The sequence below is a fragment of the Myiozetetes cayanensis genome, unplaced genomic scaffold (assembly GCF_022539395.1).
Source record: "Myiozetetes cayanensis isolate MyiCay16 unplaced genomic scaffold, myiCay2020 scf2-11, whole genome shotgun sequence".
In the NCBI taxonomy this organism is placed as follows: Eukaryota; Metazoa; Chordata; class Aves; order Passeriformes; family Tyrannidae; genus Myiozetetes; species Myiozetetes cayanensis.
In genome coordinates this window covers 90,796,755-90,824,754 of record NW_026087411.1, presented here as the reverse complement: position 1 = coordinate 90,824,754, position 28,000 = coordinate 90,796,755, and the positions used below count along the sequence as shown (strand labels likewise).

At 38.1% G+C, this 28,000-nt stretch overlaps 1 protein-coding gene across 2 annotated transcripts; it reads left to right on the top strand.

Moving 5' to 3' along the window:
* Window positions 1-10: 10 nt before the first annotated feature.
* GFRAL (GDNF family receptor alpha like) lies at window positions 11-27,348 on the top strand. Of its 2 annotated transcripts, none has more exons than XM_050314654.1 (10): window positions 11-132; window positions 3,301-3,435; window positions 9,305-9,463; window positions 10,937-11,383; window positions 12,096-12,152; window positions 12,731-13,058; window positions 14,992-15,251; window positions 18,140-18,238; window positions 23,698-23,779; window positions 25,633-27,348. In XM_050314654.1, the coding sequence occupies exons 1-10, from the start codon at window positions 111-113 to the stop codon at window positions 25,688-25,690; spliced, it is 1,647 nt and encodes a 548-aa protein (XP_050170611.1). In that variant the 5' UTR covers window positions 11-110; the 3' UTR covers window positions 25,691-27,348. The 2 variants fall into 2 exon arrangements, with proteins under 2 accessions (XP_050170611.1, XP_050170610.1); XM_050314653.1 differs by lacking the exon at window positions 25,633-27,348 and adding an exon at window positions 24,773-24,953 and having other exon boundaries at window positions 9,311-9,463.
* Window positions 27,349-28,000: the final 652 nt, after the last annotated feature.

Here is a 28,000-nt window from a genome sequence, read left to right as displayed (position 1 = left end):
GCGGGGGCGGGCGGGGCGCTGTGCCCGGCGCGGCGCTGACGGAGCGGTGGCGGTGCCGCTGCCGCACCTGCCGCCGGCGCCACCCGCGGAGCTGCACGGCCCGGCCGGTCATGGCCGCGCTCCTCGGCCCCGGTAAGTGCGGGGGGCAGGAGGGCACCCCAGCCCCGCCGGGACCCCCGCGTCGCCCCGCGCCTCCCCACAGCTCCTCTCCGCGGGTGCCCCTTTCGGCTCCATCGTCTCTCCTGCTCTCAGAGACCTGTGCGGGTTCGCGCCGGCTCGGGCAGGGTCCGGCAGCCCGGCCCCTGCAGCAGCGGTACGGTGAGGCACGGCAGGGCGCTGGGAGACCCGCAGGTGGGACTGTCTGAGTAAACAGCCACTTGTTTGCCGACTGGAGAGCGCTGGGTGCTGGCAGGGCTGCACAGAGGGCTGCTGGCACTTCCTTTGGGTTGGAGTGGAGAAACAGGGAAAATCAGCAAAGCTGGGACAGAAGGATTTGGTAGAAGAGAATACAATGAGACAAGTATATTTTTATTTCTGGTGTTTTGTTTTGGTTTATTTATTTATTTCTGTTGTTCCCTCTGTTCTCAAAACCCCATTATTGTAAACTTGTATTCCACTGTCAGAAATATTTTGTAGGTAGTTCTTCCCGAGAGTAAAATTGGCCTTTATTACTTTTCAACTATATTCAAAGTTTGCCACTCGCCTTTGGAGCTAGCTATCTTGCTGGTCTTGCCATTGGATAGAAACGACAGCTTTGTTTGATATCATTCATTTTACCTGCCAGAGAATAATTCTGCAGTCTTATGATTACAGAATTGGGAAATGTAATTCCTCCATTCCTCAGTTCCCAATCTGCAAAATACAGGTGCTAAAATGTTCTTTTTTTCTCCCCTTCTCACTTTAGACACGAAAGTCTATAGAACATGGAATTTTACACCTGCCCAGTGAATCAATAGACACTTGCATAAAAGTACAGACATCTGTAGAAATTTAAATGTGTTTTCTTGTCAAAATGGGTCCCTCTAAAAGTTTTAGCTACTAACTAAGATGCCCTGAACTCTTTTAAGTAGAAAACAATCAGTATTCCAAACATTACAGTAAATAACCAAAGTGAATGACTAAAGTAATAACTGTAAATTTAAGCAATTGTATAAGGTATCCTGCACTGGATTCTAAAATCATAAAGGACAGTGTTTCAGGTACACTTCTGGCAGTGTACTCCTCTGTACTAAGGAAACACGTGACACATTCATAATATGTCATTAGACCTAGAGAAGCCCTTTCTTAGACTGAATTGCCTTCAATCATAGATTATGCTACTGAGCTCTTTATTTTGCAAAAGCATATTCTTGTTTTTATCGGCACAGTTTCCAGGTGGGTTTCAAATAAGCAACAGTCTGAAATAATCCTTAAAAAGGAGCAGATGCTGCGAGTTGGCTGCTCCATCAGTCCTACTTTGACTATCCATTTTCAGCCACTGCTCCTCGAAAGCTGTTGGAACAGGAGGGAGACAGCACAGAGTCTTTGTGCTGTGAATCCTGATCAGATGTGTAAATCTTGTGTTATGTCAGTACCTCCAAAATAGGCAAATGGTCATCCAGCAAAGTACCTTTGCTTAATAAGTTCCTGGGTTTGTAATTTTGTAGTGTCTTATATATAGAGAGAGAGAGAGTCATTTTCACCTGTTAGATATTTGACAACTTTTTTTCTTCTGTTATCTGAATAAATAATGAGTAATTTCACAATTAGACCTTTCGGAGACAGTCACAGAACTGAAATGTTGTCTTAATGAGCCAAAATTGTTCCTATGGATGGGCCAGCTGCCCATTCCTCAATGTCAAGAGGCAGGAGCTGTTTCTGTCAATCGGTTTTCAAGGCTGACATACAGACACAGCCTAAAAGAGTGTTTCAGCCTGGAAGTCACTGAAATCCTCACCAGTCTTGCATAGATCTGAGAACTGGCAGGAATATGCACAACTGAGGAAGGATTAGCACCAGCTATAATAAGCACACATGGCATCTTCTTTGGCTCATAGGCACACTAGATGCTGTTGCACCTGCCAATTATAAAGTATTAAATGTTGCTCTATATTTATCGACATGCATCCAGAAAGTGTTCCCTACAGCAGCACTATTATATCACTGGTAAACATCATTTCCAGAAGGGATGTCATCACCTCTAAACAGTAGTGGCTCTTTTAAGATTATTTAGATGAATATTTGATACCTAATTTCTTACTCTAAAATGTATCATTGGAAAAATTTCGTTTCTACCGGTAGGGTCTGGACAAGTCCTGAAGGAATATTTCATGCCTCTTGCACATGATGTTTAAGGAATTAAACAATGCTGCAAACTACTCAAATTCCATATGAATTCACCTAAACATGAGGGGGGGCGGAAAGGCCACTTCGTCTGGGAGATGCTGTGTCCTTCAACAACTAAGGAAAACACCCACATCAGGTGTTCAGCAGCTAGTTTGATAAAGCCTGAAATCAGTGTCTGAAACTTAATTTTGTGGAAATTAAAGACACATGGTTACAAATGAGAAGCTGGGTTACCATGGGAATGTTGATGAAACCCCAGGTGATTTTCCTTTTCTTAGCAAGGCAATTTAATTTTCTACTGATAGTCACAGGTGGTGCTGCTTTAAAATTTTTTTACCTTGAAACCTCCATATCAGTCTTCAGTTTCATAACTTTGTTATGCAATTAACAGGCTCAGTGCCCTCGGGGAAGCAGATAAAGACATAAATTGATGGGGAGGTGCTTTCAAGAAATAATGAATCTGTGAAGTAAAAACAAAGAGAGTGAAGAGTACTCTATAATAAAATTGCATTTGTAATCTAGCAGTTGTGTACCTGTCAAATCTCTTTCAGGTAGTTTATTCATAGGAATTCCAGTATAGTCTAGCTTGGTGAGATTTAATGCAAATAAAATAATGCTTCCTCTGAATTTTATACTGTCTGTCTTTCTGTAATTTATTATGGATCTCAGAACTGCAGTAATTTCTATATGTCTATGCACTAATGTCATATATAGCTATGGTTGATGTTATAATACTGGGGTAAAACAGTGCAAAATATGCCACACTGCAACTTTGAAATTTTAAATTTATTTTTCCAGTTGCAAAACTGAGAGATTTGTTCTGTTAAAAAGTAACTTGACAGAAAAGTTGAATCTATAGATAAACTACAGTAAATTATATTTTTATAATCTATAAAAAGGAAAAAGGTGTAAAGGAAAAAGGTCCGTACAATATCTGCTGTATTAACTATATAACACTTCATTCTGTTTTTATAGTTTTGTTCATGTATTTCACATGTATATCTACTGTCCAGACTACTGACTGTCTGCATTTGAAGGAGCAATGTATAAATGCTGCAAATGGATGTGAGAGTGTTTGGAATGTTGTTGAAGACGCCTGCAATATTTCAGGTAATTCATTATGCTGTATGCATCTTTATTTTGAGTTGTTGTATGGTTGCATATTCATAGTTTATCAGAGCATTGCTGTGGTAACTGAGTGAATCAGTGAGATTTCAAAGAGAAAATTATGACACACAACTTTTGAAATCTTTGAAAATGGCCACTGCTATTTTTAGTAACAGTCATATTGTCTCTTCAGTAAAGCAATAAATGAAATTTTTGCACTATGAACAAAGTCAGAGTCTGAACCAAGTCAAGAAGTCTGAATTCAGCAGAAATTATGCTCTTATGGGGTCCAGATAAACAAAGTCAGTATGCAGCTGGAAAAAAGTTCCAACTTTGTTTTACATAATTTGGAAGAGTTGATCTGATCCCTTCCTGGAGGTGTTCAAGGCCAGGGTGGATGGGGCTTTGAGTAACCTGGTCTAGTGGCAGGTGTCCCTGCCCTTGGCATCTAGGTTGGAACAAGATAATCTTTAAGGTCCCTTCCAACCTAAACTGTTCTGTGATTCTGTAATCTCACACAATACCCAGAACAATGCAGTAGTTAGAATAATTCTTAAATATTGCACTGGAATGAGAAACAAATCAAATAAAGAAAGCTTTAAAGGAAGTTGTGTTTTAGGGAGGCACACTGTAATTCTTCAATGAATAGTACCTACATGCCACAGTAATTCACTTGCAGGAACTGATAGTATGATAAAGTGCAGGTTACAACTCGGCTAAGCCTTCTTGAATTGTTGAACAGATTCTCATATAAATGAGGGCAGAAATTCAGTCTCTTTTTATTACACTTCCAATATCTGATGCTTTATTTCCAAATTAATTATGTTTTAAGTAGGAAAAGACCAGGTATTATAAATTTGACCTGAAACTCATCCTAATCTCTGTGGTTGTTCAGATGAAAATGTTCATTTCTCCAACGACCTATAATCTTCTTGAACAATTCTTGGCTATCATTTACCACCTCTCTCTTCCTTTTAATCCGTCTAAGACCTTGCTGTTAAATGTTGAGTGTTCATCTTCCAGGTGCTGTGAATATGGAAGGAAGAAGAGTTGCACTGTAGTCTGATAGCCAGTAATGACACCTTTATTGACTGATAAATGTCAAGGGCCTTGGTCTGCTGCTGCATGAGCACTAGCAAATGATAAGGGCCAGGGACTCTTTTCTGACTGAATTCACCTGTCATGGGCAGCATGTAGAGATATCTGTATCTGCATGGAAACCTCCCTTCTGCTTATACTGACATTATTTGAACAAAACCAGCTATGTCCTGATGGCATAGTCTGTTCTGAGCCTCAGCTGCATCAGAGTTGACAATGCGAATGCCCCTCTGTCTGTCTTGATGTCAGGACCCGATCCCACGTTTGATTTGTGAGGGAAGACAGGCAGCAGAAGTTGCTTGGCTTCATGGTCAATAAGCAATTGCTGAAACATTCACATGCGGTGTAATCTAACTGAATGAATACTTCTGTCTTTCTGATTTGTTGCATAGATTTGACGTCCCAAATGTCCAAAGTCACAAGGCAATATTTAAAATAATTAAACCAGAAAATTCTCTGAGAGGTCCTTCTTAGTGTGCCTTTTTCCAGATACTTATCTGCTTTGCATGGAATGTCTGAATACTTTTAAGAATAGATGAAATAAATGAAAAATACATGATAACATAACAGTTACAAGTCCCCAAGGAAAATTAGTTTCAGCCCATGTTCTATTGTGCTTTTAAATATTTTATGTGAAATGAAACAGTTTCAAAAGATACGGCTGCTTTCTGGGGGAAAAAAAAAAGTATTGGAATATGCGGTACTTTCAGGCTCAAGTGACCTAAAGATGAGCTCTCTAGAACCAGACCTCTTCCCCAAATCACAAGTTGAATTTGCTTCTCTCACATCATTGACAAAGTCATTAGCACCAAGACTACTTGACATAAAGATCAGGATTTGTGCTGTAACCTATTAATGATTTACGCTACAACCAGATGAAGTGGACCAGCATGATTACTTCTGTGATCTCTCCTTTGGATGTTCTGTGTTGTCCCATAATATAACGTTTATCTTACTTTTCATCCTACATAATTATTCATTGATATTAAAGGTATTTGTAACTCAGCCAGAGAAACCGTACAGAAATAAATTCTTCTTGTGATTGCTTGGTTGGTTTTGCATCTGTATGCTTCCTTAGGATAATAGCTTTTGGCAAGGGCTCTCCAGCATTGCAGAGCACTCAGCTATTGTGTTGGGTCTAGGACAAATTATACTAAATGTGCTTATTAGTTACCATGATCCCAGAGCATGTAAATCCAGTCAGACAGCCAATGGTACCTCTTAGAGAGCTCACAGAGAGATAGAAAATCTACCAGCAGCATTATTAGTAAGAGTAACATTATACTGTCCGTCAGGTGCAAGTCTAAAAACTTCATGGATGAACTGTAGGAATGGAAAAGGCCCTTCAGTTCTGAGCACAGATGTATTTACTTGCAGGTAATAGCCAACGGGGCAGATATTTGTTTTGTTGGTTTCTTTATGCAAAACCTAACTACAAATGATAATTACACTCCTACTCTGTGGTGTGAGTTCAATAATTAGACTGTGGTCTCACCAGTGCTAGAGGGGAAAACCAAGGACTTTCCTCTGCAGTTTTCAAATGCAATTCCCACTGAGATGACTGAAGAGCTGACCATGCAAGAACAGAGATTATTACTCTGGTAGTGTCAGTTTCTACTCTGTCATGCTTCTATATGTGGTCCCGTATACATGAATTATATACCTATAAATAAATCTAATTATGGATAATGGCTGCCAAACATTAGGTTAAGTGGGCTTTTTTTTTTTGGAAATGCCTTGGAAGCATATGTGTAGATAAAATATATTACCTAGAACTAATCACTGGTAAAGCAGCAATAACTGAAAACCAGCAATAAAATATTTTCTGCTGTTCATCACAGCTGAATCAATAGAGTGTACAAACAGACCAATACTGATAATAGGTTATTTCTACACAGTTTTCAAGAAGTCAGGCAAGGGAACCCCATAAATCTGATGTGCTTCCTGATTCTGTCTATGCCATCTGTATGTTCATAGCCCTAACAACCTTCCTCTCACCCCTGGTTGTCAGCTGCTGTGACTCAGCTCACAGCACCTGGGGCCATTCTGGACACAGCCCTGTGCCTGACTTCTTACCGTGACATGTTAGTGTCATGAACACAGGTGAGCTAAGTGAAGCTGGGGTGCTGTATAAGATATGATGGGTTTTGTGGGTTTTATTCTTCTGCCTCTGTTCATGTCCACCCTTGAAGTGTCCTCAGGATATTAAAGAAGACAGTCATAAATTTTGTGAATAAGCTAATTTTTACCCAAGCCCCTCCTGATCTTTGTTTCTCTTTTTCTACCCATGAAATTTGTTCTCCTGAAATTCTTCTATTATCCCTTACTCACTTGATAAAACATAGAGGAGAATATCTACCCACCTTCTTGAGCCTCCATAGTTCCCATGTCACCATATTATTTCCACCCTAGTTTCTTGGTCAGGGAGTATTCTATGTCCATGACCTTCAGTAGATCTCATGCTGTGATGGTTTGGACCTGGCTCCCTGCCAAATGCCCGAACCCACAGTAGCAGCCCCCTCTTCCCCCTCCCTTCTCCCCTTAGGGCAAAGGAAAAAAAAAGAAATATGCAAATTGAACTCGAAATCAAGCTAGTTATATAAAAAAATATACATTTTATGTATATTACAGTTATATACAGTTAAGATGCTATGTACACAGCAAAAGGGAATCCAAACAACCCCGAAGGGATAGGGAAAGGGGGAAAAAAGGGACAAAAGGGGACAAAAAGGGACACCAAACAGATATACACAGTCAAACTCAAGAACTAAATAACTAACAAAACAGATCTCACCACATCCCTTAGAAAAGCAGGATTGGCAGACACGGCCAGCACTCTCCAAAACGTCCACGTGGCAGATCAGTGGATGCTGCAGGCCTCAGCCTTAGATAAGCGAGACCACTGTTCCCAAACCTCACCAGAAGAGAAGAGAGCGAAGGCCTCTCCTCCCTTCTTATTTATACCCCGATTTACGTAAAAATTGTATGGAATACTGGGAACACTGCTTCTTCCTTGGTTACAAACTGGTCACCAAGGAAGGCCTAGATTAAAACTACCACATGTACTCCTGAAAATGCGGGAGGCAAGTTAAAGATGTGGCTGGAGAGATACAGGCAAGCACAGGCACCATCACTTCCTCCTTTGCTTATACAAGGTGTGAAATGGGAACAGGGGCTGGGAACTGCAGCTTTTGCTGGCCTGTGACATTCCCCTGTAGCAGTGCACATTTTGATACACCCCCAAACCCTCCTTAGTAACAGCAACTGGAGAAAGGGCAGTGCAGACACTGTTTGAAAAAGGGGTGGCAGGATGTGGCCGTGCCTTCTGGAATAGCTGATTCTCGTTCCTTCAGGCACAGGCAAAATGCAGCGTCCTCTTGCAGAACTTCGCCTAGGCTGCTTTCCCCTGCTATTTGTGACAACAACATATAAATGATGTTAAAATGCTAATCACATTAGAGCTTGCGCATGGTGGTGGTGACACATGGCTTCTCACTTTGCAGTTTTACTGGAGTGCACCTGCTCCAGGCTAGTGGGGAAGCAGCAAGGCAGGAAGCCAGACAGCAATGTTCACAGGGCAGAGAAAATAGCCAATGTGCTTGGTAGATTAAAACTGATCCTTGTGCTGCCCTGTGATCTGCTTGGATCTCATGAGCCACATACTCCTTATCTGACATACTGAGAGACACTATCTATGAGGTGAAGAGAGCAAATGTGCTGCTTAGGGGACCTGCCTACTTGTTTTGACAAGGCAGATCATGGCTTTAACAAAATAAAACTTTCTTAAATGGTATTAAACTGCTTCTTTTGTAACTTTCTTAAGTAACATGTAACTTTCTTAATGAATGGTAAATAATAAAATACTTTGATAAACTTTTAGCTCATAATGTGGAGGGTTGATTGATTTACCTTTGTATACAAGCTAGTATATGCTCTTTACTTTTATTACACATAAAAGGAAAATATGACCTGACAGCCTGTGTGAGTGTCTTTGTCACTGAGTCCAAGTGCACACACAAACAATGGGCTTAAAACTGGACTGGCAACCTAGGGCTTCTGCATAGGTTAACTTCTCCCTTATTTGTATTATAAAAAAACCCAAACATCAGAATATTCTTGGACTAATTTAAATTTATTATCAATCTCAGGCAGTGAAGTGGTTCTGTAGAGTAGCTGTCCAAGGTTATATCCAAATGGCATTTGTAGCCTTGTGCAATCCGGACATGAGTGAGAGAATCTGAGTTAGAGCTGACATCTCCTCATCCTGGGGTTAGCATCACCATTATCACAGGTCTGCCATCTGTGTCCTCTCCCTCACACTCTGTTATGTGGCAGTGCCTTAGCCTGAGCTGTGAATTCCTGTCACTATACCAGGCACCTCATTTCTACACAGGACCAAGATGAGTCTCTCAGGGCCTCAGTTCAGGATGTGCCCCTCCACTCCTTTGCACCTTTTCAGTTTGATCTCTGTGCCTCATCTACTTGGAATAAAAGGCATGAGTTAAAGGTTTTATGTACTTTGTAAATGAGAACAGATATTCTGGCAATGGGTCAGATCAAATAAAAGAAGGTAATATTGTACTCGCAACTTTATTATATTACTCTGAATATTATTTAAACTTTGTAAATTATGACAGGTTTTCAAACAAAATTAAGTGCAAGTCATCTCCTGTTGGCAAAGCATATGATTTTTGTGCTTCAATTGAATTGTTTTATGTAAACATATCCCTTAAGCGCTCATAAACATTAACTGCATTATAATTTTAATGGTGAGTTCTAGGTAATAAGTGCAAGGCAGAAGACACTGTTGGATGTAATAGAATCATCCAGGTCCTGGCTGATGAATACCCAGAATTTAAAAACTGTGTCTGCACTACTGACAATATCTGTAGCATCACGACTTTGCTTGGGAAACAGTGCAGCATTAATAAAGGTAACTAAACATAAAGTTTTAATTACAAAGACCAAACCGAGAAATTTTGTAACCCCATTTTAACTGGATTCAGGTTTCTTTACATATTTCTCAAATCTGAGAATTCCCCTGCCAAATTAGTTTTGTCTTTTATATGATATTCACACTCCATATGAAAGAAATGCCATATCTGCTTTAAAATAAACAAAACCAATAAAATGCATGTGATAAATTCAAATAGTTTCTAAGGGTCTTGCTCAATCCACTGGAAAGCAAGAGTGAAAACATAATGTGTGTTGAGGGCTACACTAGATTTAGGTTATGTATAGGGAGACACATCCAGCCACCTTATGAATGGGAGTGTGACAGTGGTGCAGTTGTGTCACACTATGTTGCAGGAGCACCTTCATTACATCTGGGAGAGGTTACTGGATGTAGGAAACATAGTTACCACCTTCATAAAGCTGTACATAGTATGTAAAATGCATATTTTAAAATTTCCGTTGTAATCAATGGGCGCAGCTCCTCTCAATTTATTTTTTATTATTCTGAGAACTCTTATGCCTTCAGAAAGCCTATATCTGTAATTGAGAATTACTCGGTACACGAAGAAATTGCAGTTTGTGATCCGATGTCTCCTGGCATAATGATTAGCAAAGCTGACACGAGAGCTAAAATCAGCCAGTGAATGAGAGTCTGGAAAGTGAGCTCCAAAGTTGACTCCTGGCACTGATCATTCACTCCCTGCTGGCATCAAACAGCATACATCAAATAGTAGTAGAATATATGGCTTTATTGTGGAGGAAATAACATCTTGATCTGTTACTCCTTTCCCCAGACAAGAAGGATGGGTATCTAAAACCTGACATTGATCTCATTGGAGCAGTTGCTTTTGCTTCTAGCAAAATGAAGTAATTTTATATTTCTTTGCTGATTGAAATGACATTTCTCACTAGCATAGAAAAAAGTTCATATGGAGTTACACTAGTGTTGAGTTTACCTACAAATGATAGCATATAGTGGTGGTAGGTACTTTCATGAGTAATTCTCCCTGTCTAACTTAAGTTACTATTTCAGGTAATGAATGAACCATCTGCTGGCATTGTGATTTTCTCTTTACAAATTATGCACCGGATTAAGATGATAATCCTTGATATGTCCAATCTGTAGGTGGTTAAAATTATGTGAAATGTATCCCCTTTATATGCAGTAATTTTAGTGACGATTTCTTTTACTACTGTTTTGCAGCTGAATTGTTAAAGGGGATTGTACTATACAACTAACAGCACACAGTAAGCATGAGTAAGCTTCATTAGTCTGCAAGACTCTGAAATTATTATATGTTTAAATACAGCTCAGAATGAAACTAGGGCAATTTCATTCATTGTATTGCATTAAGACAATTATCCTTTTCTTTTGTTTTGTGCTGACCTGTGATGATGCTCCATCTTCCATTTGATTTGTATCTATCTCTGTGTGTACCTATTTGAACAGAATATTTGGAATCTTTCTCAGGATCAGACACTGAACTGAGTTTTAGGCAGCACAGAAACCCAAAAGACAAAAGGCACTCAGAAGAATTGGAGAACGATTGCCATATTGCAAAACAGCGCTGTCGAGAGGACCCTTCCTGCTTTGCCCTGTACAGGAGCTTCCAGAGGGCGTGCCAGGCAGATGCAGTCAAGTGCAGGTTTCCAATGATCAACCAGGAGTGTTTGTCAGCATGGAAAGAACTGATGAAAACAGTGCTGGGACAGTGCAAGTGCTCAGAGCCACTTCAGATGAGATGCATTAAAATATGGAAGGGAATATTTAACAACCGTTGTTTACAGTACTCTCAAGAGAGCCAAGCTTCAGCACCCAGTGGGCATGATGACGACACTGATGATGATGACTATAATGCTGATGTCGATGATGAGAAAAATCTGGTCACTGACACAGGTTAGTGTTATTCCAGCAGTCTGAATGCTTTCATACATAACTGTAGTGTCCACAGTCTGTGAAAAAGGTTTTCTTAATCATTTGTAGTTTAACATTGAAAGTGAGTTCATTTTGAAAGGCCTATTTATAAATGAACTCACAATATGATAGAAAAATGATAGCCTGGGTGCAAATACTACTGTCCTTCAATATGCTAATTTGATACAACCAGTCTATTTGATACAATCAGTCCATTTTAGTTTTCTCTATGACTAGAAACACTATAAGACCATTAACAGTAATTTTCTAATAGCAAAAACTGTCTGCCTGCCTTGACTTTAGGTCATGACAAGCAGCTGGTTCAATTTGAAAACTAGTCCACTGATGAACACGTTAAGGCCTCTGGTTTTTATTTATTCACAAGAAATCTGACTTTATAATGCACTGAGAAGCTCTGAAAAGCTCTTCTTGAGTTCACAGCTGCTATAATTGTATAAAGAATGTTATCAGCAGCCTTTGATAAGCTGTGCTTTGATCCCAAAACTTATGAATAAATGTAATAGAGGGTTTAGAATTTGTTAACGGGTCCTACTCGGTGAAACTAATTTGTTTTATTCTTGTTCATTTTTACTACTGGCACTATGCAAGCAAGACAGCTAATACTTTAAAGTTAAAAAGCTAAGCTGAGACATGATTTATCATTTATGACTGTGTCTGTATCTTTTTCTTCTAGACAATCTTAGTATGGAAACAAAATTACAATGGGGTTTATCTGCTCTCTCGAAACAAGGTAAGTCTGAATTTACTTATCAATCATAATAAATCATTTTAGTTCTGTTTTCAGATAGTGTACAATGTACCTTGAGATTAAAACTAATACTTTTCATTCAAATGAATGAGCAGGGAGTCAACAGATCCAACATAGGTAGATAAGAACTCAAAAATGCCAGGTAATAATTGTGATCCTCAAATTTACAGAGGCAAATCTCATCCCATGAACATTTTAAGGGGCAGAATTTTTTTGATATTTTTGGAAGGTTTACAGCCCAATCTAGAAATACCTAAACTAATTTTGAAAGCACAGAAATGCTGTGTATATTCACTACTTCATTACTTATTACATAGCCTAGCATAACAATGGAGATTTCAGCAGTTTCAGGAGGGTTGCTTATGAGGGCCAAGCAGTGGAAGAGGGAAGTACGAAGATTACACAACAGGTTTAAAAGAAAGCATTGCTGGAAGAGCTGGATCAGAATTTTTGGGAGTCAGACTTGTTTTTACTGGGAATGTTGCAGACAGGATGACTGCCAGTCATCACTTGAGAAAAATTTTCTTCTGATTTCATTTTTAAACTGTTATTCTTTTTAGTGTACACAACAAATAGAACCTGTTTGGATGTGAACAGGGAGTGCGTTGAAGATGAAGTATGTAACAAACAGTTGTCCCTGTACCTTAAAGTTTGCTCAGTAAATAAGAAGTGCAACATGGAAGAATGTCAAGCAGCCATAAGGTTCTTCTATCAAAACATGCCTTTCGAAGTTGCTCAAATGATGATATTTTGTGATTGTGTCCAGCATGATGAATCCTGCCACAGAGCCAAAGAACTTCTCCATGGCAAGTCCTGTGCAGTTAATGCAGTTCCAGCCCCATCGTGCCTGAACATAATCCATATGTGTGAAGAGAATGAATCGTGCAGGTTAGTAGTAGAAGTATTTTGCACAGTAAGGTGCTTTAGAATAATAATTTGACCAAATTGTTTTTGTATATATAAATGCTATATATGTCATCTCTAACAAAATTATTTTCTGCACTGAATCTGCTGTGTTTGGCATCTTCATAGATGTTTGCATCAACTGTGGTAATTCCAGAAGTAATTTCACAAGTTAACTGAAAAGATTAATTTTCAGAAAGGTTTGCAATCTGACGTGGGCTTTTCTTCTGCCTCTGTGTCATGACACGTAACACCATTTCTGCTGGACAAACAATACTGTTGCGTATTTTCATTATCACTTTCTTCAGATAACACCTGCCCATCTGCACCTTTGCTCTCCAGCAGTTTGCCCAAGTGGTGCAGCAGACCAGACAAAGATTGTTTGGTTAATTACCTTTCCAAGCGCAGAGTCTGACCCTTTGTACCCAACAGCCATACAACCAACTTGGCCTATTCAGAAAACTTTTGTCTTACTCCCTTGCTCTCAAGCATACTGATTCTTGCAAAAAGCTGGCCTGAAACATGCACAGAACATCAAACTTAGGAAGAATAATGCCCTTTCAAGATTTATGTTTAAAAAACATGCAACAGGATTAGCCCACATTTGTAGTTCTACTTAATTGCCACCATTTCTGGATGGTCAGTTGGCCCACTTTGATTTTCAGATTTGTTACCAGTTGTCTTGTGAATTAGACCTGAATTTTAGCTCAAAGCTGTGCTCAAATTAACCATCAGTCAACATACCCAGAGGCGAAAAGATGATTTTGGTTTTGTGCAGATTATTTAGGTTGACGTCAGTGGGAATTGCCTCTTTTTATGTCAAAAGAATTGGGCTACAAATGTATGTCTGTACCTGTGTAAACATGTAATACCATAATTGAGAATTTCCGAAGTCCCCATTATTTTGGGAACAATAATGTTTCCTGGCACTGACAATAAGTGCATATAATTAGCAAAATTAGTCTATGAATTATGGCTAGGCACATCTATAAATCAGGAGATGAATAAAAATAATTCCTTAGAAAGAGGTGGCATCTGCTTTGAAAACTTAGCTTGTGTAATGAAAATATTTACAGAGGTTTCCTAGTCAGTATTGTAACAGTTCATGCTTTTCCATGTGACTTGCTTATAGCCACTACACAATATCAACAGCAAATTAATAACCTAATTTTATGATTAGGGAAAAATATTTTAATATCTTAATGTACAATATACAAGAGTTTACCTTTATCATCTCCTAACAAATAATGTAAGTGCTAAATTTGTTTCTAATTAATATCTACAGATAATTAATAATAGATGTTTTCTATTGTCATATACAGTACATTAAAGGCCAGTTTTATTCCATCCTAAGAGCAAATAAACTGGAGATTATTGATCTGGGGAACAAGTTATTTCTGCATGTAATTTATCTCAGCTATCAATTAATCTTTAAGTTCAGTTGAATTACTTTACACTTTCCTGAGCCTTGGAAATGTTGTATTTTGTTAGCATTCAGGGGGACAAGGGGTTGACATATAATGTAGATTATTTAATGTAAAATAAGTTGAGTGTTCATTCTTCCTTCACACTGCCCAACAAACTGATCCACTAGAACAGCACCTGGTGTGCTTTCATTGTGATGACTGGTCTAATTCCTCTATCAGCACTTTTTCTCTGAGTATCAGAGACTGTTGGAATTCACACTGTGTTTTGCTAGGGAAATCTCCACAGGTGCTGATTAGAAGAGCAGTTGCTTTTTTCAGAATCAGAGCAGAATTTAGACCAGCTCTCACTGAATATTGGAATTTTTTAAGGCTTAAGTGGTAACTTGGAAATACACTCTCTTTTAGTGGTGATCCTTAAATGTCTTTTCTTGAAATCACAATTTTTAGAGTGTCATTGTATATTTCTTTTCTTCTTTTTTTTTTTTCACCAGGAAAAAATACACAACTTTTCGGTCAAAGTGTTGGAGACATGTGACAAAAAAATGCTACGATGATGAAGCTTGTCTTGAAACTTTAATCAAGGATGACATGCCCTGTTCTGCAAATGCTGATTGCAAAGCAGCCTACATTAGCAACTGGGGCACGATGCTGCACATGGAGTGTACCTGCCAGAATCTGCCTCCCATGGAGCAGTCTTTGTGCAAGCTCTTCCATCACATGCTTCACAGCAAATCCTGCTTCAGTGAGTTACGTGAGTAACACATAAAACCTCTAAGAATGATTATTTTTAAAAAGTATTAAGACGCTGGCTTTCACCAAATCTTTACTATACTTTGCTACCACTGATTTCAGCAAGATTTATAACTGCAGCTTTTTTTAAAAAAAGTCGAAAGCCTTCCTGTCATTGGCCTAATGTTGTACTTTGGTACACTGTTTTTTACAAATAATATGAGGTAGTATGTTGTTTTTCTTTCTTTTCTTCTTGGAGTCTAATTATTAGTCTACCTTATACTTATTTAGCAATAGACTTCATTCCACAGAAAATACTTTAACTTTTTTAAATATGACTTTATATAGGAATGGAGGCTTTATGATTTGGTCTTCAGTAAAAACACGGCTTAAGTCAGGTGAAATGTATGCACTTTCTCAGAACCAGTATCACCTTGTATGTGCTAAATAAATCAACTGCTTATTTTTGTTAAATATAAAGGTCCTTGCCAAGTCTTTAGTTACGAGAGAATTGCTAATGCAATAAATGGCAATATGGGAACAAATATTAATGTTTTAGTCTGAATCAGGAGTGTGCCTTTAAAGCAAAGCTCCTGTTTGTCCCAACTTACAGTGTTATGAGTCACATCATGGTGTGGTTCTACATCACAGGGTGGTTTTCCTGGATTCCTGCAGCCTAAAACTGAACCTGAAGGTTCATCTGCCACCTCTGCAATGCTCCAGCTACATCCAGATGTCTAGTCCATTGACCAGATCAAAGATCAGAATATCCTGCTCTCAAATCTCTGATCTCTTACACTAGCTATTTTGCTATATTTATATATTATACACTAACTATAAATCCTCTTAGGATGTGTTACTTGCTAGTGCATCATACCTTTTACCAGTCATCTTCTACATGTAATTATATATATTCTCAAACAATCTTGGGAGAGGTAACTATATCTAAAGATTACAGTGAAAAGCAATGGCTCTTTCATAGTTCTGTCTGATGGACTGTCTTTTGAAAACAGATATTAATTGTGTGCATTCATTTCATTGAAGGAATTAGGTACTTTTTTAATTCTAGTGACCAAAATGTTACCACTGATAAGAGTGTAATTTTCTTTTTTGTCACTCAAAGTTTACCCAGAAATGAAGTTGCTGAAACACTGTTCTTAATTTAGTTGATCATTACTCAGACTCTGAGAAAATATTACAAATCATGTAACAACTCCCCTGGAAAAGCAGGGGATACAGTTAAATTTGAGGCTACTAGCAGTGATTTTGCTTTTGAATGTTATTTATTTGTTTGCTTTACAGCTTAATTTAATGGTCCAAATGAGTGAAGACTTTTTGTTAGTTATTTCTTTACCTACAAAACAAAAAATATGATCCTCATGTCAGAATAATCAAATAATTGCTCACGAGCTTTGCCGTTCCCTGAAGCAACCTCAGGATAAAATGGTTTGGGGTTTTTTGTGATTGAAACTTCCCTAACCTAATTGAGATTGGAGAAGCTTACATGCTCATGTGGTGTTACAATTTCCTGGTAGTTAAACAAAACTGGTTTAGGGGAAACAGGACCTTTGGCTGAGTAAAGGATCAGTACCTACTCTACATTTGCAGGTTATTGTGAATCTTGCTGCTTTTCTTTTCTAGATGTCTAGTTGTAGTGCAGCTAAACTGTTGATGGCGATGACTATGGGTTTTATTATAAGGCACATATTTAATGCCTTTATCTGAAGGCAGCTCAGAGACATGGAGTGACTACTCTGTTGCAGAGCCCACCCATCCCCTTCTGCTAACTCATTCATCTGGCCTGAGGGTGAACTTTGGATGACTTTCACTCTTACAGTGGCAGTGATTTTTAACACTGAAGTCTTTCTGAACAGGCAAATACCCAGGGCTAGGAAAAGGGATTTTTGCCTATAGAACTGTTGTGAACAGACCCACAAGTGGTGTTTACACCATCTCATCTTCCTACTCTTGCATGGCACTGCCTTTGCTAAGAGCAGATGCTCTCGGGGCTGTGCTTACAGGATTACATTTGCTGCAGACTCAGTAAAAGGCAAGAATTGTGACTGGCTGCTATATGAGGCAGAAGCACAGTGTGGATCAGTGCCAATGTAGGATTAGTGTTACAACAGGAAAAAGTAAAAATGTCAGTGAGAGAAGGCAAAAATTGAAGCTTCCAGAATATTTTAACTCTGGGTTGTACATTTGGATCTAACAGAAAAAGAATGAATTGCAGGTAAGTTTATCTGTTTCTGTTTGGACAATGTTCCAGGCTGAAAATGAGCCTCTCTTATATTGTTTTCCTTCCTAAAGGAAATAAAAATTTCTCAGTTTAGAGTTCATGTGAGTGACCATGCAGAGTCTTGTATGATTTAGCCTCCTGCTGTAAACTGTTCTACTTAGGTAAACCCTCTACTTTTCATTTCAACAGAAGATGCATATTTTCAGATATATTCATGAAATTATGCCCACTACGAGAATAGACCTTTGTGAAAAAAATTTATTGATGTCTGTCAACTCAGTTGGAGAATAAACTCTGCATTTTGGAAGTTACTTCTAAGTACAACCCATTTCTCATCACTTTTATATTGATTTTATGGACCCGATTCTTCTGGTGGGCCTATTTTTAAAACAGTTTATGTGAAAAGACAACTTGAGCTGTTTTGTGGCAGAGAATATTTTCAAAGTGTGCTTGTCCCCCATAAGACAAACTGTGTGGGAGGTTCAGCTGAGATGGGAAAGGAAAAGCTGTTATGCACTCATTCAGCTTGTTCATCAAGTATCAGTAAACAATATTTTTAAAAACTCCCTTTACAAATGCTGTGGTGGTTATCAAAATATCAAACTGCAATATTCACCTAAATTATTTTTTTAAGCAATACTTTGAATGGATAATTTCTTTCCAATATTCAGGTCAAATTTCCATTCAGAAGAATGGTTTTGGCTGGGTAAATACAGAAATGCCAGGGGAAAAGCCTTCAGGAGCACAGCTCCATTCTTCTGCAATTAATGGTGAGTTTGGGCAAGTCACTTCATGATTTCTGTAGAAGTACTCTTGAAATATCCCTCTTGTGTGATAGAAAAGACTAAAGGTTGGGTCCCTTGGGTGGTTCAGGCAAGTGAGCTCAACCTCTTCCTCCCCCATTCAGCCTGGATAGCTCTCTACCTATTTGGCTTAGCTTATGTAACCACAAAATAAAGTTAATGAGACTGAACCAATTTCTCTGATAAGTGGTTTTGAAAAAGATGTCTCACAATCACTATATTATAATTGGGGAAAATTAAGCTATTAAACCTCCCAGAGCCTGACCCTCTGTACAATCATTAGAGAGTAGTAGTGATAATGTGTAATACAAATTATTAACTTTGATGTCACACTTACTTATCTCTCTTGACTTGTGTTACACTCCATCAGACTTTACCTCCTCATTCTAAAGAAGGACACACAATTGCGGATCACGATATCCCATGGGCTGAAGAGCTGTATCTGCTTTTATTTCAATGCATTTACAGTAAGCAGTTAAGCAACTTTTACAAAGTAAAGTTAAAGGATACTGAATTAATACATAAATTTTCTCATTGTTGAAATAATATTATTTTATATTTTCTTTTGAGGGACTCTAGTTACAGAGTGAGAACACTAGAGAGCTGAATGCACAAATACCAACTCTAACAAGAATGACCTGTTCTAACTTGTGGAGGACAGATTACAATACTCCAGACATTAATAAAAATTGGTTTCCAGAATTGTTCATACAGAACACTTTTAACAGTGAAAAAAATAATTCCCTCTCTGCATGTAGTACAAAATGAAGGGACTTCTATCCACTCCATCCTTCAACTATTACTGAAGTGGGCAACCTGGGAAGTATATTAATAGATTAAGGGAATGGGATTCCTGAGACCTGTATATAACAACAACAACAACAACAACAACAATAATAATAATAATAATAATAATAACAAATAATTAAGCATTTGGCTGTAGTGTTAGCATTAAAACTACTTAAGAATCATGCATGTCATCCAAGTACTCTGTGTAGCCAGAGAAGAAAGTCAGGGACCCTCAAAAGAAGATTAATCCAATATTTTTGGACTGCATTTTCTGCAAGTATTGACTTCTTTTTGCCAAGTACAGAGGGAGCCTGAATCTCTTGCTGGAACAAGACTCTAGTGATTAAATAATGCAGGTCATAATACAAGAAATCCTGCTCTAAGTGAGAAAATGCAAAATGCAAGTTATTTCACCCCTGTGACTAGTTCTAACTGCAGACCCTTTCAGTGGGTAAAATGTATTATACCTTTCCCTCAGGGATTCAGATAAATATTTGCAAAAAGCAGCCTGTACCCAGTTAATTCTGTTCCCACTGAAGTCTGAATACTTTCCAAAAACCTTTCCTTGAAGTCTTAACAGAACTTTGGATGGCCTTAGAAAAATAAAAAGAATGCTGACCAGCCTAAACTATACAATAAAATATTCCTTCTATTGGAGCTGTCATGTACTATATGGGAACTCTCTAAGCCATAAAAGTCTCATAGGAAGCCAGGCAAGGAGAGCAGTTTGTTTCAGGATATCTACCTGATGATAAAAGCCACATTGCAAATTGTTTCATAAATCCCACAGCCAAAACTCTAACCCAGTATCTGAGATTCATATGCTAGTAAATGTGCATTACTCAGGCTGCAAAGGCAGTTATCATCTTCACAAAATATTTATCTTTAATGAAATCAAATCCCAAGAAGAATCTCAGGGTGCAGTGGCAAAACAGTAAAATTGTCAAATATGGCATTTTGTGTGTGTGAAGGCTTTTGAAGATACTTGCTTCTTGGAAAGCAGGAGATGCAATCTGCTGATGTCAGTACAATAAAACAGAAGGAGAAGCCTTTACTTAGTTTGTCATTGCAAGATGCAAGAAACACTTTCACCAGTTGAAATGCATGACCATCTACAGATGACCATGCTCAGAAGAAATTAAGTATTTCTTCAGCTTTTTCTTCATTTTATTGCTCAAAAAATACCTTACTGTTCAAAAAACCAGTAAGATTTCTCCATTCTACTCAGCAGCATTGATATTCATCTCATTGAATAAGACTGCTTTAATAAAAGGAGTCTTTCATAATAAACAGTAAATCTGAACATATATACGTATATCCAAATATATTTGCAAATAATTAGAACCACGGAAGTTGAAAAAATATTATTCCAGCTCTTGGTGTAAAAAAATGATACCAGGATCGTGTAAAAATCTTGACTGGATTTAAACACATACCCATTCTCAGGGGGGAACAGGCCAACACAGTCATCTGTGGGCTGATACAACTCTTAACAAGATGTGATATGGGCAGAGTCATGACCATATAAAAGTTAAGGAGACTTTTGCTGAAAGCTTAGATGGGGCCAGAATTTTATGTCATTTTGGAAACAACATCCAAAAACCATTCCATTTTTGGAAAATAAAAGTGATGAAATCTCTCTAAAGATGTTGTTATTGCCTATCTAATTATGCATTTTCAGCCTGGTTTTGACTTTATCCCGTGCAAATTATCTCCACAGTTTTACAGATACGACATAATTTAAAAGATTTTCAAATTAAAGTGTGTGAAGATAAGCATTTACATTCACCAGCACAGAGCTTTGGAGCTAAGTTAGGAGTTTCTTTTATGGAAGAGAAAGCAAGAAATACAGAACATTTATCCTGTTCTTGTGAGATGCAATAAAATTGGGCTTGACCCAAGGCTGTTGAAATTAATCTCATTTTGTCATAAATTGTAGTGTTATCATATATTTTCTGCTGAGGAGTTGTGCTGTGCTGAGTATCTAGATAAACAAGTAATTGGCACGGTTTATCTATAATTATACCAGCTGCTGGGGGAACTGAGATTAGTTCAGCTCCAGTGACTTTAATTTGTAAGGTATGAAACATTATCCATCTGACTGTTTTATAAATGTAGAAAAACGCCTTTGACAAGCTGTGGGTAGCCAAGAAACCTCTGAGCACAAGCTGGCATTAATCTGTTCGATGGCTATGCCCTGTGTATGCAGAAGCAGGTAGATTTACAATGGAGTGCAATCCCACCGATTGTTCCAGCTCTTGACCCACAGTTGCCTTCTGCCAAGCCTCATGACTGGAACTGCCCGTGTGTCTGTGTGGGCAGCTCCAGCTGGTGCTCCAGTGGTACCTACAGCCCCTGAGGACATCACGCCAGACATGGGGGCCCTGCTATAGACCTGCCGTGAGGCGACAAGGCCCACGAGTCTCTCATGACTACAGGCCACCTCCATGGCACACAGCAGCGACCCCAGCACCTCACAGCCCCATGGAAATGCCAGCTATCCACTTGTGTCTCTATACATACCGGGAGTTTAACCACAACGAATATATAACATGCAGAATTAGCTTTTCAGCCGCAAAATTTTGCCTCACAAATTTCCTTACTTCTCTGCAGCACTGAGAAAATACATGGTTTCTAGCATGATCTCATCACTAACATCCTTCTTTTGTTCCCAACAGAACTTTATCACCATCTCTTTTACCAGCAATTCACCAAAAACACAACATTTTTTAAGATTTTGACCAAAAAAATAGAAACATATTTATTTCGTTTGATCACTTAAGAGTGTTTTTTTAATCAAAATGAAACACCTTTTACAAATGTTATAAGAGAAATATCACAATGTTTTAGTGGAAATTTATTAGCCCATTTTTATCGACGTATGACTGTTATTCCTAAAAACTTGTAAGGTAAAATAATTTTCCTAGCATTGTGATAAGTGATGTACTTTAAAAACTTCTTTTTGCCTAAAATATGTGTGAAAATCACTTCTACTTCAAAGAAAGTAGGAAACTGTTAGTCCTACAACTGCTCCTGCACTTGTAAAAAGTTTTAAAAAATGACTATGTTTACAATTAAGATTCAGAAACTGAAAAAATGCCTACAAATTACTCTTTTGCAAAAACTCATTATCTTAAAGAAATGTTGTAACTTGAGAGGTGGGTTAAACTGCTGATCTGGTTTTTAATATATGTTTTTAGCAATCCTGCTCTGAGACAAAGATGGATCTCACACCCCTTTCTTCAAAAATTTACCGTATTAAATATCTTTCAATAGCTTGCTAGATTAAATGGTATGTTCATTCTGTGCAATTTGTGATGGTTCAGTCATTGCTTTAATTTTTCTTGTATTGGAAAACTTCAATTTGGGATAGTTTTTTGAGAAAAAGTGAGCACCATCATACCATAAAAGCCAGGCAAATCCAACCCCCTGTTCAACTCCTTGCTTGCCCTGCTGTAGAATATTCAGTCTCTCTTACTGGAGCTGCTCCAGCATCCAAACAGCCTGTGTTTGTATTACACTGCACACTACATCTGCTGCATTTACGCAGTGTGTACAGAAATGTCTCATTTAGGGTTTGTGTGTGCATATGCACAAACAACACACAAGACATTTAATAACTGATAACTTATTCAGAGACCAGAATTTGGCCTTCTCACAGCCCAGATTAGTGGCCCAGTGATGAGACCGGGAATCCGTTTCTTCTTCAGTGAATGTTTCACCAGCTATGTAAGGTGGAGCAGCTCAGGAACAGCTAAGGCTCTCTGCATTTGAGTTTCTATGTAAATAAAACTTATTTGATTGTATAAACATGACAGTGCAACAGGAAAGTCACAGAAAGGTCTTGTGGTTTATGTTTGCGGCTCTGCATTTATGCCCTCTTGTCAAGCCATCTAACCTCTCCATTCCATGTCCAGGGCTTACTTTACACTCTCAACTTGCTGAAACATTTCCTTCAGAATATTTGGTCAAGACTGATGGATTCATTCCTTCAGGAAAAATAAAGTTTCTCCTCATTTGGAAAACAAAAGTTGAAACAGCTCCCAGTTTTGCAACAGCTGGAATTTTTAGCACATAAGCCACCTAAGTGACTTTTTGGTGAGAAGCCTAAGAGAAAGAGGAAACTCCATGGGAATGGGGCCCAGAAACACAGTTTAAATCTAAATCCCATTTTACATTAATTTGATTCTAGATCAAGCATTGCTGCACACTGTAATTATTGTAATATGTGAAAAAGGAAAAGAAGGCTAGAAGGTAAGTAGGAGCCAGGCCTGCTCTGATACACAGAAAAAATTAACATTTTAAAATTAATAGGGAGAATACTCCAAAACACAAATCAGAGTAACAAAACTGTTCCCCTGGAGTAGAGTAGAAGGTAGTGCTACACATACAAAGTGCTATTGGAGCTGGTATTTACTAAAAGAAGTTTGAAAATTGCTTTGTACCAACTGGCGAAGGAAGAGTTATTCCTACCACTGACATACCACTTAGATGTTTCCCCTCCTTTTAATTACTTATGTCAAAATTGATAGCTATTTTAGCTTACATATGTATGCATTCCAGTTCAGATCTCAAATCTGATTCTTATTACTGAGAAAGTAAACACTTCATGTCTGTTTTCTGTTTCTTACTTATAGGTGAAACAGTCTACATTATTGCCTACTCCTCCTGCATAGCTCTCATACTAGGAATAGTCCTGTTGACTCTCCTCAACATCAGGTAATTTGATAGGGATATTAATCATGGGTTCTAGGAAATTGGAAAAGCAGAAAATAAAATGTTTTGAGGTGGACACCACGTTTATCTTTAAAAACAGTCCAGCATGTCCCAGTGATGGAAAGAACTGACATTGCGGGTGTCAGCAGGGAAGAGTGAATTACGATGCGTATCTACAATGCCCTCCATTCATGCAGAGATCCCGGGCTTTAGGAGGTTTCATTTCCTGTCCCATGGTAGGGGAAGGTGAAATCTGAATTCAAAAATTCCATGAGGCTACCTTCCTAGCCCCATAGCAGGCAGCAGTAATGCAAAAAGGAAATGAGAATATTCAGCATTATAACATATTTAGAAACCAAACCATGAATGCTGGTATTGTAGTTAATATTCTTGCCAAATGCCATTTTTGCTGATAGGATTCTGTGAACAACACCCATCATCCCCACCATCCTCCCCTCCCAACCCCCGCCCCATATGACAAACTGCCCACACACCAATGCTTGGTAAGAAAACAGAAATGTGCATTCACTTAGTTAAATGAATATGGCCTTCTCTTAAATGATACATTTTCTTGAACAAAATTAAATGGCCAGATTTCAAGAATTACACTGTCAGATGATAGGTAACAGAACATGATATAGCAGGAGCTATATATAGCAGAAGGGATATTGAGTCAAATTTCATTATTAAATTCAGAGTCAGATCAAAGGAATCATGTAGAAAAATGCAAAAAGCAAATCAAGAATATATGGGAACAGAGGCCTTCTCTTTAGGTTTGCAGTTACAGGAATATCAGCATATAAATAAAACTCAGATTTAAAGAATACAGAGGATGGAAGAAAGAACAGTGCATTAATAACAATGAAGTGAATTATTTTTTAGCACAGTGTTCATCATAAGAAGAGAGGAATTTTGCCACTGATTTCAATTAAGCCTAAGTTCAAACCAAAAGCTGTACAGTTTATTGTTGAATACATGCACATTCTTTGTTTTCAGAGCCTGCAGAACAAAATATGAGTCAAGAAGTCTCTTGCCAGACCATTCTTCTGAAACATTTATGACCCATTATAAAACTCACAGATGAACTACTCTGTTGCTTATGCTTTTTAAGGCTGTTCTTGAAAGCCAACCTGTACAGATGTGATAATAAAATATATATTAGAAAAACTACTATAAATTACGGAATTTTGTAGTTAAGAATACTAAATATTTTTATATTTATTAGTTCATACAAAACCTTTCATAAGCCAAAAAAAAAGGTAGAAGTGTGCTCTCTCTTACTTGCCTAGATTCACAGATCTGTCCCTGAGCTGCACATATCCTATATTTTTAGATGCACATGGCAGTGGTATAAATGTTGTATCAACAGTGGCAGTCTTTGAAGCCCACCCTTCTGATCTCAGCTCATCTGGAAGAAAGAAAAAAAATCAAAAAACATTTGAGAGAGCTGATAAAGAGCACACATGTGATAGGTTTGTACACTAAGCTCCCAGATACCAAGTACCGGATGTGGTATTTGTAAGGCAGCAGTCACAGGTAGGCTGCCTGTACTTCGATGGTGGAGCATTTGTGGGCTAGAAGATCAGGATTACAACCCCTTTCAGATCTGAAATGACTATCTGAACTACTGCTTTGACCCCAGAATGTTGTTGCTGGAACTGGTTTTAATTTCTACTCCAGTATGCTTCAAAAGAAATGAGTGCGGTTTGCCACGTTGAATACAGTAAGTTTAGAAAGCCTTTTGTGGTCTGAATGCCCAGTGGAGAGAGCCACTTGCTTGGGGCTGAAGTGCCTGCTTCTGAAGAGAGAAGCTATGATCCATCTCATTATCTGTGTTTCCTATTCATTGCCTCTAGGAAAGACCCGAAGTGCCTTATTCTCCCCTTGCACTGTACTGGGAGTCATGGTCCCTAACACACCATTCTGGATCCCACTTCCTGGCTTTGAGCTCTGGACTTCTCTCTGTAGCTGAGTTGTTTGGCTAGATTTAAGCTTCTGTTTATTACCAGTTAGTGGTCTTTGTCAAATCTTGGTAACAGTCTGGTTCTGGTGAGCACAGGATAATCAACTGGCATTTCTCATTCAACTTTACCAATGAGTAGCACATGTCTTATCTTGTTACAATAGCATCTGATTAATTCTATTTTGAATGTGGTTACTTTTAATTTTATTTGAATTATCACTAAACGTAACTCAGCTCCAGTTTTGACTATGACAGATGACTGATCTAGGGCTAGAAATTTATGTGATCAGAAAAGCAGGGATCTCTACTCTTCAGTGCGACTTTTGCTTCTTACTTTGTTAGCCTGTGAAATGATTAGTGTGAGAGCAAACTCTTAAGTGTGCAGTCGTTGGGGAGAGGTTTAGAAATTTTTAACAATTATTAAAATACGCATTTTCCCTGTCTTTATGATCTGCATAAACCAAAAAAACTTGTTCTTGTTTTGCAATCAAAAGTTTTGTCATTACTAAATCAGCATTTGGACAAAAATACAGAAACAGAAAAATGCAGTTACTTTGTTAATTACAAAGATCTCATTTAGCAGTCCAGCAATTTGCAGCACTTAGCTCACCTCCTAACATGTAGGTTATTTTAAAGTGGTATATTCTTATTCTTCATCTTAAAACTGTGAAATAGAAAAAGTTCAAACTGAAAATACTGTTGAGAGTCTGTTCTCATCAGTGTTGGGTAAAACCATTTCTTTATGTAGGAAATGTACTTATGACATGAACCTTGTGCTGGTTTTTGGTCTACTTCAAAAAACAATGATGCAATGCTGAAGCCTCCACATCACAAAATCTGAAGAGAGCCATTTAAATACAGATTTAACTAAACTTTAGTCAACAATAAAAAATCTCCTTCTTAGAAACTTTTTGTTTTCTAATTATCTTATATTTAGACACTAGAATTACAACTCATATATGGGCTTAGACATATTCACACTGTAATGTAAAACGTATTTGAAACTGAGGATAAGTATGTGAGTTACTCTGAAAGACAGCAAGATATTTTGTGGCTATTGTGTTGCTTCTGTGATTTTACAGGCTCTCTTCATTAGAGATTAATTAAATGCTTAATGGAAAAAGTACATTTCCTCCATTATCTATGTAAAAAGTATTTTTTTTAATTTATCTTTCCTAGTGATACTGCATTCTGGCAATTGTATCTAGGTGTTATTAAATAAAGGAATTTCTGCTGGGATGATCTGTATTCAGGTGATCATGATTAGACTGCTTCATGAACAGTTTTGTGATCATAAAATCACAGAATTGTTTAGTTTGGAAAAGAACTTTAAGATCTTTGAATCCAATTGTGATGGAAGAAGAACCAGTATTTTTGTAAGAACTTCATCATTAAAAATGTTTCCCCTGAAATATGACATCTTTCCAGATGAGGAAGACTGAGTCTCATTGATGACTTGGGATTCCCAGGACACAAGGTCTTTCTGGGTAAGGATGTGGCATTTATCCCCTTTCTGTTGGAGCTCGGACTTTGCAAAGTGAGTCAATGAAGACTGATTGGGCTAGAAGGAGAGACCATAATTTTTTGCCTTACAGCACTGTCATTTGAAAGGGAGAATACTGGATTTGTATTTTCTTTCAAATTGTTTGTGCATTTTATCTAAAGATTGTTTCAGATTAATCGTGTAGAGTTTTTGAGTCAAGTACACAGGAATAACTCTTTTTTATTAAAGCTACAAGGCTGTAAAGTCCAAATCTCCACTTTTTCTGTCTTGCCACAGTGAGTCTTGAATTCTTCAGAAGGAAGATTTTTTCCTTGGCCATTCTCACCTGTTTGTGTGGTGCGAGAATGAGCTGCTTGGACAGACAAACGTGAGCTTGACCTTGTCAGGCTGTTGTGGCAATCTGCATCCAGGTACTCTGAGTTAGATGTCAGATCAAGCTAGTAACACAGAAGATGGATGGAAGCAGCATTAACACCGTCCCCAAGATGGTGTCATAAAACAGAGAACACCATTCAGTTCTCTTAAAGAATTACTGTGAGTGTCTTTCCACCAGGGAAAATACAAACCGTTGCATTCAAACTAGTGAAGATAACTTAACTGCAGCTCATGCTGAGCCACTTCAATAGTAGCACGGGGTAGAGAATTTTGCTGTTGACTTTGCCAAGAAATCGCCCTGATCAACATGTTGATGTTTCAGACCACATGCTGAAGTCGTTCAGTCTCCCATGAAGGGTGTAGGGAGTCTTCATCAGACATC

What these genes read in the sequence shown, in the direction of transcription:
- GFRAL (XM_050314653.1), top strand. Translation starts at nt 111, where the DNA reads ATGGCCGCGCTCCTCGGCCCCG. An exon ending in ATCTGCTCTCTCGAAACAAG is followed by an intron (nt 12,153 to 12,730) that starts GTAAGTCTGAAT and finishes TATTCTTTTTAG; the next exon opens with TGTACACAACAAATAGAACC. An exon ending in GAAGAGAATGAATCGTGCAG is followed by an intron (nt 13,059 to 14,991) that starts GTTAGTAGTAGA and finishes TTTTTTCACCAG; the next exon opens with GAAAAAATACACAACTTTTC.